At 33.4% G+C, this 13,556-nt stretch overlaps 2 protein-coding genes across 2 annotated transcripts; both read right to left on the bottom strand.

Annotated features, from left to right (window-relative positions):
• Positions 1–1,310: 1,310 nt before the first annotated feature.
• Positions 1,311–2,301, bottom strand: LOC114419994 (GATA transcription factor 15-like). The gene is made up of 3 exons (XM_028385829.1): positions 2,081–2,301; positions 1,851–2,003; positions 1,311–1,766 (listed from the first exon to the last, which is right to left on the bottom strand). The coding sequence occupies exons 1-3, from the start codon at positions 2,099–2,101 to the stop codon at positions 1,548–1,550; spliced, it is 393 nt and encodes a 130-aa protein (XP_028241630.1). The 5' UTR covers positions 2,102–2,301; the 3' UTR covers positions 1,311–1,547.
• Positions 2,302–8,417: 6,116 nt separating this feature from the next.
• LOC114419993 (importin subunit alpha-2-like) lies at positions 8,418–12,889 on the bottom strand. Its single transcript, XM_028385828.1, has 11 exons — positions 12,518–12,889; positions 12,251–12,347; positions 12,037–12,128; positions 11,814–11,945; positions 11,548–11,733; positions 11,295–11,458; positions 11,130–11,208; positions 10,737–10,865; positions 9,463–9,590; positions 8,986–9,376; positions 8,418–8,875 (listed from the first exon to the last, which is right to left on the bottom strand). Exons 1-10 carry the CDS (start codon positions 12,728–12,730, stop codon positions 9,004–9,006), a joined length of 1,593 nt encoding a protein of 530 aa, XP_028241629.1. The 5' UTR covers positions 12,731–12,889; the 3' UTR covers positions 8,418–8,875; positions 8,986–9,003.
• Between the last annotated feature and the right edge of the window lie 667 nt (positions 12,890–13,556).

The raw sequence follows: 13,556 nt of genomic DNA, 5'->3' as shown, positions 1-13,556 counted from the left end.
CATATCAAGATTGAGATTTGAGATACATTATCATTATCATTGATTAATAAATGAAAACCTCGACCAATATTGCCAGTTCTTTCCCACCTATATTTAATTTGTTGTCCAGACTACAGTCCAGGATATTGAACATTGAAAATGACACCTTTAGTAGTTCACTTGTTCACATTAAAGGAAATAGTCAATCCTGACTAAGACATAGTAAATTATATATATATATATATATTTGAGTTCAACCTGAATTATAAAACTTTAAATTTAGTCATATAAATGTAAAAAATATTTTAAATAAAAACATTTCGTTATGACTGTATACTGCGCATCCACGTACCTAGCTAAAAAAGAGGACTCAAATTTTCTACTCCAAAAAGTGAAGCAATAATTGTTGTTGTACGTTACTCCACTTAAGTATATGGATGTAGATTAGATTTTGCAAATTCAAATTTATTTCAAAGTGTAGTAATTTATGTTGCTTGAATAGTAAAAAAATACTAGTCATAAACAAAATGAGTACTACTGTTTTTGTTTGGATTAATTTGTAAAAAAAATCTATCTATATGTGATTTTCTAGCAAAGAAAAGGCAAAATATTGGTTGTGCTGCATTAGGATATGTCATAACATAACATAAAAAAGGATTTACAGACAACCACACGTGAGAAATACAAGTGAAGATTATCATGGTAATGAGTTAGTGAAAAAGAATTGACATTTAAAAGTGCATAAATCTAATTTTAGAATAATTATCCGGTGTTTCTAATAGTAAATTGATTAAAAGGTACAAAGTGGTACTTCTCTGTCCAAAAAAGAAATTTGGCGCTTGGACTTGGGAAGATTGCCTTGCGCTCCAATCAGACCAGGCAGGACCGCAAGTGTGAAACACAGTCCTCGTTAGTGATTCCTAAATGTCATTCTTTTCTTTTCTTTTCTAGAGTCAAACTAGCGGGAACTATGAATTTCATGTTCCCTCCCTCTTTCAAATTTCTTTCCCTTTTTCCCCCAATTGTCACCCCTTCAATTCTTTCAATCCACCTCTCAAAACTGTAAATAATTCGATTTCACACACATTCATTTGAACACAACAGGAGACTCCGCTTTAAAATTTGGTGACCAAATAAATAAAACGCTCTATATAGATCAAAACTCAGCATTTGATCATCGGAGGTTAAAAACTAGTAATAGATAATAGATTAGAATTTAGGTCACTAGCGAGTTCAATTGTCGTTAAAGATTGTTCCTTCTCCGGCGCCGACATACCTTGATCCATAGTAAGATAAAACAAAAAAATGTTGAAACTAGGTACAACTGAGAATGAAAATAAAGGACTAACTATATTACCAAAATTGGACTTGAATAATTTCATTTCTTACAACTGTTGTTGACATCCAACCCACACACTCATTCAACAGAGAAAAAAAAAAAACTAAACATATACACTTCGGGAAAGGGTTAGGGGAAGGAACATCCTAAAACAAAATCTAGAATTCTCCTCAATAATTGTTCATCTAGAACTAGAATAATAATAATAATTGATTAATTCTGGTTCAGTTCAGGCATAAACGGATCCATAAGAGAGCGACATCAACAAGACCGCAGCTTTCTCTTCCTCTCCGAGCTTCTTCCAATGCGATCGGTGCAACAACACCTCCTTCCCCAAAGCGCCGCCGGTCCTCTTTCCTTTCCTTCCGTCCTCGTTGCTCCCCTTGTTTATTCCCAAGATCGCTCTCTTCTTCTTCCTGCTTCTGATCCCGCACGCGTTGCACAGAGACTGAAAAAAAGGATAACAGAGAGTGAGATCAAGGGTTGGTTTAACGCCACGTGGCGCGATCTGAGAAATGGAGGGTGAACTGACCTTGGGTCCTGCAGGACCACCCCTCCAGAGAGGAGTCTTGGTGGTGCCGCAATCGGCGCAGGTTTTCTTCTGCTCATTGTTGCTGCTTGGACTGTTCCCTGAGGAAGGAGCGTTAGGGTTTGAGTTTGAGTCCTCGACTTCAATCTCCGATCCCTGCAAAACACAACCTCCATTAGTGAAACAAACCCTAATTAGAAATCATGAAGCGATAAGAGAAGATTAGCACTCACTTTTCCAGTTGGATCCACCATTTCTGATCTCCGAGATCTGAGATTCGATTCCGAGAAGCTGATTTTGATTTGATTTCGCGGAATCAGAGTGAGAGAAGAAGAAGAAGCATGCAGAGTGAGTGAAGGTGGAGAGAGAGAGAGAGAGAGGGGAATCAAAACGACGACACTCGCAACGCAGACACACGCGCACAGCCGCAGCCGATCTATTTTTTCTTAAAACACCAGAGCTTTATAAACGGGACGCCAAAACCCTAACTCATCATTACTGAAATTACCCTAATGCCCCCTCACTCCCCCCTCCATTTCCACTTCACCCGCCAAAACCCACTAAAATCAACAAAAACGCGCCATCTCTTTTCCTCTAACCTTTTCTTAATTCAAATCATTATTATCATTCTTAATTGTTATGAATTTTGTTTCCAGGTGTAATTATTTGGTACCACTAAGGTTCAATCCGACAATTAGTAATCCTTTTCAGAAATAAAAGAATGGGACTAATCATTAGGACATGTATGCACTAGTTTGGTGCAGTTTTTCTACTGTGCTCACAAAACACTTGTTAATACATGAATAAAATTGTATTATTTTAATTTAATTTGTTTTTATTGTATATAAATTTTATTATTGAAGTTAACACAGAACAAATTTGTTTTCATTGTATATAAACTACTCTACTTAATAGTTTTTTTGTTTTGTATATATTAAATTTTCATGATTCAACCATTAAATTAACCCTTGAATTAAAAAAAATCATGAAACAAAACTGAATTTTTTAATAAAATTAATAAATTGATATTTTCAGATAAAAAATCATTAAATTAAATTCTTTTATTGAATATATCAAAATTATAACTTTATATAAAGTGACAGTGCAGCTCCAGTCCCAAATACCTCTAAAATGAAAGCACTAGTTTTTTCTTTAATTTTTGCAACCATAGTGACAAATTTAAACCTAAGACCATTAGTATTTATGTTTGGGGGCCTTAGAGGAGCCGTGGCCTCTCATTTCTTTATGGCTTGCAAATTGTAATAACAAACTTACCCATCAAATTCAACATACTTCATTCAACCTTACCGCCTCTTAACAACAACAACTAACATTCCGCTCATTTTCCTATCTTAATGTATTCAAAAACTCGGAACAACAAATATTATTAGGATGATTTTGAAATATAATGATGGCGATAATGATGTGTGAGAGCTAGTTTTGCTGTCACGTGTTCTGGTATAAATTAAAGTAAAGGAAACTTTTAGCAATTAAGACAATAATAATGGTACCACTACTTTGTAGCTTGTCCCCAAAGCATGTGAATTCCTGTGCTCCATCACTGGTTGACCTCCCTCTTATTCACCCACAAGTTCTATCTTTGGTTTCGTATTCTATTTGTTCATTTCCTAATCAAACATGTGAATTCCTGCTCCATCACCGGTTGACCTCCCTCTTCTTCACTCAACTGTTTTTTAGGGCTGAAAAGAAACAAAGGTTAGGTAGCCCATCTCTCAAGAAACTTGCATTAATTCTGATATTTAGTTGCATTTATTGAAACAATAGATTCTCAAGTTAATGAAACTAAATACAAGGTTATATAGATGAGTAATGCTTACGTTTTTTTTTTTAAAAAAAAAATCAGATTGGAACTAAAAATCATAGGGTAAAGATGTCTATCTTTGACAAGTTTTGCACATTTAAAAGATAAAGGTACAGTAGTGAACACTTTGATGACAAGCAAGATTATGGCAAGCAAAACATAATTAAGGATTTGCTTGTGTTAAATATATATGATCATTTTTTTGTCATTCATTAAATAATGTATTTAACAACTTTATGTTTGTCTGTTTTATCTATTTCAAATTTTAGTTATAAACTTATTTATCGTGATATCTAGTGATACACACACCTTTTAATATTTACTTTATTTTAATTTGTTACAGTCAAAGACTAAGTTATAATCGAATTACACAAATAATGTGTAATCAGTTAGTTACAAGACAAGTGAAAAATTATAATTAGTTAATTTTTCCATGCCTTTACACTGATTATTCATTTATAATTGACTAGTTTGATTGTAATGACATACAAGATTATGGCAAGTGAACGTAATTAAGGATTTGTTTATGCATTAAATACATGAGTGCCTTATATTTGTTTTTTTGTTGTCATTTATTGATTAACGTATCTAACGACTTTATATTTGTTCATTCTTTTCATTTTGAATATTGGTTAAAGACATGCTTCTATTAATATTTGATGTTGCACCTTTCAACATTTACTTTGGTTTTTTTGGCCAAAGGCTAAGTTGTAATTGAATTACACAAGTAATGTCTAATCAAAAAAAATTTTCTGGATAAAATTTTGGGGGAATGGCGCTCTAGTCCAAGGTAGGTAAAACCTTCGAACTTAGAGAGTGCTTAAAAAAATATTTATATTTATCTCACTCAAAAAATATGATAGAGTTTGAATTTACAACTTGTTAAATATGAGACATTGTCTTGTTTAGCTCGTCAACACCTTGGAATTGTATCATGTAATCACTTAGTTACAAGACTAGTGAAATTTGTAATTGGTAAATTATTTTCACCATACATCTTTCTTGGCATAAATTGAAGCATTCTACCGCTACAAAGATAATTATTAAATCATTAGCGCCTCATAAATTCCTTGTAAAGTAACTATTAATATGAACAATAAAAACTTTGTTGTAGTCATTTATACACATTCAATGTACTCTTCATCATGTCCTACCCCTACCGATGATTGATTTTCAATTGATTAGTTTGATTGTAATTTTGTAATAAAAACATGGTCAAACATGTGATAATTAAATATATATCATAATTTTTTTAACTATTTAGTATAAAAAATATTTTCACATAATTTACTTATTTATTTTCACTATTTTTTCCACTCACGAGTGAAGAAAGACTTCACCTTTTTCTTTTTATTTTTATCTATCCAATCAATACATGTAAGAATGACATTACTCTTCTTATTTTTCTACAAGAGTGAAGTTCATACGTATTTTTATTTGAAAAATGAAGTGAGGTTTTAAGAAAATATTTTCAGTTAATCGCATCTCTGAATTGTCCTGAATTAACACCAAGATCACGTATTCGTCAATTTTGACAAAGGAAAATGTAAAGCACATAAGAAATTACTAAACAAGAAAGGAGAAAACAATTTCACTATATAACAATGATAAATTTGAGTTATTATAAAGAACAAGAAGCCTATAATGTAAAGAGAATGTCTGTTATGATGCTGATGCACATTGTACAACCCAAGTTGAACTCACGTTGGAGCACGGATAGGAATAGTACTATAAATAAGTTGAGTTGAGCTTGATTCAATTTAGTTCATTAATATTTAGTTCAATTTGAGTTAAACTCAAGTTTGACATAAATATTTTTTTAACTTGAAATCAATTCAACATCACACAGATTAGTTTGCTTTAGTTCGTTAGTTCAAATCACATAACCAAAAAGTCAATTTTTTAAAATCTTATACATTTTAAAATTTTAATTTATTAGTATATTTCAAATAAAATGATTGTTTATTTTTTTTAAAAAAAGACAAAACTAAACTTATTCTATTAGTTTTGTTGGGTCACAAGATATGACAAAAAAATAATTACAACCAAAGTTTGTATAAATAAAAATTATCCCCGCCCAGATTATATATTTTTGCTAACTATGGTATTGGTATAATGTTGTTACTTGTCGAAAGTAGTAACAAATCTCCGTAGACTCTGAGTACACACAAGATAAGTTTTTCTCTCTTAATATTATTTATTTCATACTCAAGAATCAATAAAGATTAAAACCTTGAACTACTTAGTTAAGAAACACAAATCGTTGATTTATGAATCAAATTTAATGAGTTGATTATCGAATTAAATTTTGAATTGTTTTTGAGTTGATTCAGTTTATTGCCATACATTAATAACTAGTTAGATAACAAATAGACAAAAATTTATTATCCGGCATGAATAATTGTATTTCATTAAGTAAGATTGACTGCATAAATGATATGATATCATAAAATTCAATTAAAAATCAAATACATAAAACATTAATAACCATGAGTTTTAATTTTTTCGTATAAAGAAAAAAACACTAGACAAAGTGGGGAGTAAAAGCGAATGCCAGCAATACCTTTCTGGTTCTAAAGGATGCCTTGTAGCCTCTTTTGGGACCACGCATAATAAACTACTGATCGTATTCATTTTTTCATTTAAATTCTAACAACTTTCATTACGGCCGCCAGATTTTTCAATTTTTTTTTAATTCAATTTGATTCTAAAAAGTTTCACTCATGCGGCATGAATTATCAACTAAGGTAATGAAATCACCTGTTTATGGATTTTTATTTATTTATTCGTATATATTTTTTTGAATTATGGGTTCTCTGTCATTGGACAATTGTAATGAGCTTAATTTGACAATGAGCACCAACCAATATACACGTACTGATTTCGAATCTATAGTTCACTAAAGATATCAATACCTTAAATTTTTTAATAAAATAACATTTTCTTCTTGAAGTAATTGGAATAAACAATAAAAAGGGGATGGAAATGGATAGCGGATTGGATCTACGCCTTATTTTGAACAAATTGCTATTTTTATATTATTCAATAGATAGATATCCATGCTTACTCTCCTTGTCTCGTTTTAATTTTATTGAAAATAATTAATTCGACGAAGGCTGATTTTCTTCTTCTTCTTATAAACGTTTGATAGGACGAGTTGAAGAATATGAATACTAAACTCAACTCAATTATAATTATAAAGTTAAACTTATTTAATTATACTAACAGATTTGATTCTTAAGGTTGTTAATTCTTATTTTAAGTATTGTTTGAATTAAAATGTGCTTAACATCTGATTTGCTTCGAGAGAGAAAGAAAAAGCCTATTAAAGAGAGAGAGAGAGAGAGAGTAAAACAGGAACAAGTTTTCTAGTGTCAAAAGTTACAGATCACAGAGGTGAGGATGCGGAGATTTAAAAGCAAATTTTCAAACTTCTCTTTCAAATTAGATTAAATTATAATTTTAGTCTTTCTATAATTCTTAATTTACACTTTTTTCTCACTATTTTTGTTGTTTTATTTTAAAAAATTCATAATTTTTGTCCTATCCTCAATTATATTATATATATATTGTTTTCTTTCAATTGAACCTAATCCAAACATATTTACTTAAGAAACCATAAAAATAACTTAATTATCTAAAATATAAAAATAAAATAATAAATGTATGCAAAATTTAATATTAGACCAAAATTACAATTTTTTAAAAATAAGCATACCAAAACCGCAAAAAACCAAGGGATCAAAATCGTGGATTAAAAAATATAAAAGGATTAAAATTGTAATTTAGCATTGAAATTATGTGAGTCAAATATTTTCTTTTCATGAGATTTTAATAACCCTATCTTCTTTTTTAACTTTGTAAAACATAATTTATTTTACACTTTATAGGCATAAAACGTTTGTGAAATTGATGTAGAAATTTACTGCTAATTTTATCATGCGGTTCGAACACCTTTACATTTGATTTTCTTCCAGGGATCATCAGGTACTTTGATGTTGAAGTAAGGTCATGCTCTATTCCACCTGACCTACTCCTTTCTCCATTTGGACAAGTTAATGTTAAGCGTTTAACTTACGTTGCCTTAAGATTATACTGCTGATGTTGAAGTAAGGTCATGCTCTATAGTCTATTCCACCTGACACGCACCTTTCTCCATTTGGACAAGTTAATGTAAAAGGCTTAACCAATGCTGCCAGAGTGCCTGACACATACACAAAGAAGGAATGACTTACAAAAAAGAAAACCATTTAACATGTTTGTGTCTATCACTCGCCTATAGGAAACTTTTGGAGGATACACACTGTCTTAAGATGGTCATTCGGCCCTCTCCCAGGGCCAAGTTAGTAGAAATAAAAAATGCTCTACCTGGAGTGCTGACCCTCGCATATTGGTCTCGTTAAAAAGCGAAAGCAATTATACATTCACTGTTGCATGACATCATGCAAAACAAAAGGCAGAATAAAACATCCCACCCAAATTAATTTTAGTAAAATTAAAATTAAATGACATTTAAATTAAAACGTACTTTTTCATTGAAAAGTTAAAAAAAATAGTTTTCTAACTTCAAAATAACGAGGACACTTGACGCGTCCCAGATCAATTGTGGGTATATGTAATGGCTATTGTGGGGAAAATTGGTTTGGGTGTTTTTGTAACTTTCTCCTTGATCAGACTTTTGTTGAATCTGATCTCATATTAATAAACCTCAGCTTTGTATTTCGAAAAAAAAAAAGAAACCCGGTATATATCAGCCAAACCCAACATGCATATGCAGTGGCCAATGCATTGCGAAGCTTCAAAATGACGCACAAAAATAGAACTAATCCTTCGATTGGAATTTGGAATAGACCATAAAATTGGTTTGGAAATGATATATTTACCCAAATCAAACACTGACCCAAATCAATAAAAAACAGCACTAAAAGCCGCATTAAAGAAAAACCATCGCCACTGCAACCTTCCACCAGCATTATATATTTTTAGTACAACCAAACACAGCTGAAAAGGTCATTATGCTGCTGTTAAATCCACCAGTCCCTTCTTGGATTTGGAAGCGTAAACTGACCCTCCCAGGCACCTCATTAACACGAAGGACCCTATGCCAGACTGTAAGCAGACACAAGGTGCAATGGTTGACTCTCCAGACGTTTATCCCAACACACACGCCCACCCGGCACAAACCCCTACTTCGTCCAACAAGTCCCTACAATTATACAAACCAAATGATTTAGAAATAATGCTGGGGCTTTTTATACAAGATGAGCCAGAAGCATGATTATATGATTTATGACCTAAAAGACGTGAAGAATTCACCTTCTCAGGAAAAGGTCTTCAGCTGAAGTTGAATCCACCAGATGGGACGGGAAGCTCATTGTTTCCGAAATTGAAACCAGGTTGAGCACCATTTCCTGAAGGTAGTGTCTCATCTTCTTCTTCCAACCAATATGTTTCAAGAATTTTAACAACCTTTTCATATATTTCATTGTTGTCATGACTCTGTAGGTTTTCAATCTTCTCCAATCCCTCAGCTTCATCTATCATTTGTGCGTACACATTAACATCTCCAGTGTTACCTAGGCTCTTCTCAGCTTCTCCAACCTTCAGAATATTCTCTAGGCCTTCTAAACAGACAGTGACAATTCTTGGGTCCGGGCAAACAAGCAGATCACAAAGAGGCTTTACGCAACCCTGACTCACCAAATACCTTGAATCACCATAAGATAAGTGAATACCGCAAATTCATAAAAAGTGTGCATTATAAAGAACAACCAATCAGAGGAAATCACATACTTGATCTGGTCATGAGTTCCACCAGATGTAGCATTTGAGATTGCCCAAGAAGCTTCTTTTTTAATGTCAAACTCGGCACTTTGAAGAAGATTGACAAGGGGTGCAACCAGACCAGCTTCAATAACAGTCTACATATATAGAATGCATAAGTTTTTCCAACAAAAAGAAAAAATCTTACACTTTGCAATAATATGAATAAGGTTGTCAATTCATGAATCGAAAAGGCTTATTTTTTTACTTGTGAATAGTAAGATTCATCATGACCAATAATTAAGACTCATATATAGCTAACAAAGTCATACACAAAAGCACAAATTCACTATTCATGATCATGATCAATAACTATAAACTTAAATCCGAGACCATTTTAACATGAAAAAACATCAAAATATCAATAGGTAAAAAAAGTATGGAGCATATCAAGAGCATAAAGACAGCAAAATCAAAGAGGAGAGACAAGTATAAAAATACCCAAATAGAGGCAGGGGACCACTGACCCGCAGGACCTCCAATAATGAATTAAAATAAAATAGGATGCAGAAGCACTGTACAGTGTGGGGAGAGACAGAGAATAGAGAAAAGAGAACTGGGGTTTCTTTCTAAATTAATTCATGTGGGTCATATTAGAAGCTTTAGGTTGATTATTTCCCTCTCCCTTTTGCCACAATTCTTTTAAAAAAGAAAGAATAAGATTATTTCAGAACCAGGTCATGCACAATATTGACCCAATTACATGAGCTACCCAGTCATGAACTGAACCATGTGATGCATAAATTTATCCCAATTCAGGAACCATTTAGGCCATTGAGAACCCAAAATGACTCAACTACTTATCCGTATCACTGAAACTGAGAATCACATCAAAATATCAAATCACAATTCTTGCGATTCTGATAACATGAACACACACACACACACACACACAAAGCCTTGCTTCCAATAGGTCAAAAACAAAGCTTAATGTCAGACAGCATTATATTTAATAGACTCCACTTTTTTCCTTGGGGCAGAGGGGGGACACTAAATCAATAGATCAGTCTCTCCTGTTGGCATATCAAAGGACTAACTAAATCTTGGTTATGATTCCACCTATCTTCACCTTAACTATTTATTGTCCATAATGATACAAGCATAAGAAAATCTACAATAACAAGCCACAATCAAATGTTCTCAATGAATCAATTCAATTTAACATGTATGCAGATTCAAGACAACAAAATTACCAGAAAAAACCCTATAATAAAAACAGTGACAATTGGGATTTGCTGGTTTACCTGTATCTGTTCTTTATTTCCAGCAGTAATGTTTGATATGGTCCAACAAGCTTCTTTCTTGATGCTTTTTTTATGATTATTTGTCAACAGGTTCAAAAGGCAAGGAAGTGCACCATGATTGATAATACACTAATGGAACAAAAAAAAAGTCTATCAGAATTAGGAGATTCTTAGAATAATGATGCATATGCACAAAACAGAAGGATAGAGCAAAAGAAAACACAATGAAGCAGACAATATGAATCCCTTTTGTAGAGGCAAGGACTACTATACTAACTTCTCAACAAACTTGAGTTGAATAGGTAAATATGTGAAACAACTGGGAAAAAAATGAAGATTGAAAACTGCTTCTGTTCCTTCCAATAGTGTCAAGAACTGTTGACAAGTTATTACCTGAGTCTGCATGTCATCTCCAGTCACAATATTTCCCACTGTACGAAGAGCAGGAATCAGCACCGAGGGAGATGGGTGCCTGAAAAGCATTCATACAAAGTTAAGACAGTTAACAATTAAAACAACAGAATCTATTTCAATAGGTATAGTAGAACTAATACTCACATGAGAAGCTGCATCAATCTGGGACATACACCTGCTTCAATAACTGCTTGGATTTTGTCATTTGTGCCATCAGAGAGATATGATAATGCCCAGCAAGCATCTGTCAAAACTTCTTCATCATTGGAAAAAACCAAACGCTCGAGTGCAGGAAGTGCTGGTCTCACCTGTCAATTAAAAATATTAGCAATAAGAATATGCCAAAAGACAGTCTCAAAAGTTTAGTGAACCAATTTAAGAGATGAAATGATATTACCTGCTCAAACGGAGGCTGTGGCTTACCCCTGCAAAAGTTAGATAATGTCCATGTGGCATTTCTCAGCATTGAAAGTTTTGCATGCTCATTCAACTGGGCCAACAGTGGGACGAGAGCACCATGGCTGAGCACCAGATCTCTACACCTAGGGGAGTCACCAGCAACATTTCCCAAAGCCCACACTGCCTGGAATTTCAGAGAATTAATTTTCAGTTCAGTAAAATTAAAAAGTTGTACAGCTGCAGCTGCATTCAAACATAACATACCTGCTCCCGAACATCATCACTGGGTGAACTGAGTAGCTTGACAAATATAGGAACTGCCCCGTGATCAATTACCACCTTAGTGTTCTCAGAAGTCCCAGATGCAATGTTTGTGAGAGCCCACGCAGCCTCAAACTAAACAAACAAAAGCAAGTGACATAAATAACTAATGAATATCTACCACAAGGAAAAACAAATAAGATGCAAAGCAAAAAGGAATTCAAACCTGAAGTTGAGGGAAATCCTCTCTAACAAGAAACTCAACAAAACGTGGAACAACACCAGCTTGAATAACTTCCTCAATCGGAGGGCTCCGTTCTATAGAATAATAAAAAAAAATCAATAACCTCATCAACACACAGAATCCAAGCAACATAGGGGATTCAGAAAATAGCAATTAGAATTTGAATCACGTTATTGATTATTCAGAAATCAGTTACCAATCGAAAGCAGCTTGCGAAATTGCGTGGTGGCTTCAAGTTGAAGACTATTATCATTCGACCAAACTCCAGCAACCATTGCAGGAAGACTCTCTAACTGCAACAACAGACACGAATAACCGTCAAAAACGTTCCTAAAACTAACTACCATCACAGGAACTAACATCCAAAACCCTAGCAAACCATGCGATCGAACCCTAAGTCGCACCAAAACAATGAAAACAGAGAATGGAATAAGAATAAGAAGAAGAGGAAGCGAGAATGTACATTTTTGTCGACAGTGGAGTTCTGAAGAGGAGCGGGAAGCTGTTGGTGAGCTTGGAGGCCTTCGCGACGCTTCTTGAGCAAACTCTCTTCGCGCTTGCTCTTGCGGATCTCGACCATGTTGTCCTCTCTTCTCCGGCGGCCCTCGTCGGCGTCAACGGCGACCTTGTAACGGTTGCGGCGAACCTCGGTTCTGGCATTTGGCCTGAGCGACATCGTTTGGTTGCAGAGGGAAGGAAGATTTGGAATTGAAAAAACCCTAGGAGGAGCTGAGTTTGGATTGGATGGTTAACTTTATGTAATGTTTGGTTTGGATCTCAACCTTGGCACTCGCTCGACGCGGGTTATGGATCCAAGCAAATGCTAAATCACACTATGCAACCCTATGTTTTAAACTTTTAAACTTTCAACGGTCATTTCATTCAACCATTTAATTATTTATTTCTGATTTGCATGTCACTAAATTATGGAATAAAATTGGTACTACATTTTTTAATATCGATTTCGTTCGTGGCGACACTAATTAGAAAATCAATCATTAAAAACAAAAAATGCTTTGATTTGTTAACTACCAGTATACTAGTATATTTCTAAAAAATTATAAAAATCAATCATTTTGTCTAACTTAATTTTTATAATTATATTAATTATTTAATATTTTATTATATTTATTATTAATTTTTTATCTTGTAAAATATATAATATATTTTGAAGAGTACATTTTGTGTGCAACGTCAGTTTCATACAATTTACGCAACCAACTAATAGAAATTTACTGTTAACATGACTTTCAGGCCACACGCATGGAAGTATTTGCACAATAGTTGAGGACACAAGTACTGGTTCCAAAGCCCTATCACGAATATGGCGATATTGTTTCCCAAATGAGTTTATCTACTTAGATTGGTGTTCAAATTTGATTTTTGGGCCATGTTAATTTTTTGCTTAAAAAAATAACAATGTTAAGTGAGTTTTTGTTATGAGACTCAAATAAGAATCCAAAATAGAGGTATTATATTGGAGAGAATATGTGCTTTTGAGG

This window comes from Glycine soja, chromosome 7 (assembly GCF_004193775.1).
Source record: "Glycine soja cultivar W05 chromosome 7, ASM419377v2, whole genome shotgun sequence".
NCBI lineage: Eukaryota > Viridiplantae > Streptophyta > Magnoliopsida > Fabales > Fabaceae > Glycine > Glycine soja.
The sequence above is the reverse complement of the archived record's forward strand: the minus strand, read 5'-3'. Positions and strand labels throughout refer to the sequence as shown.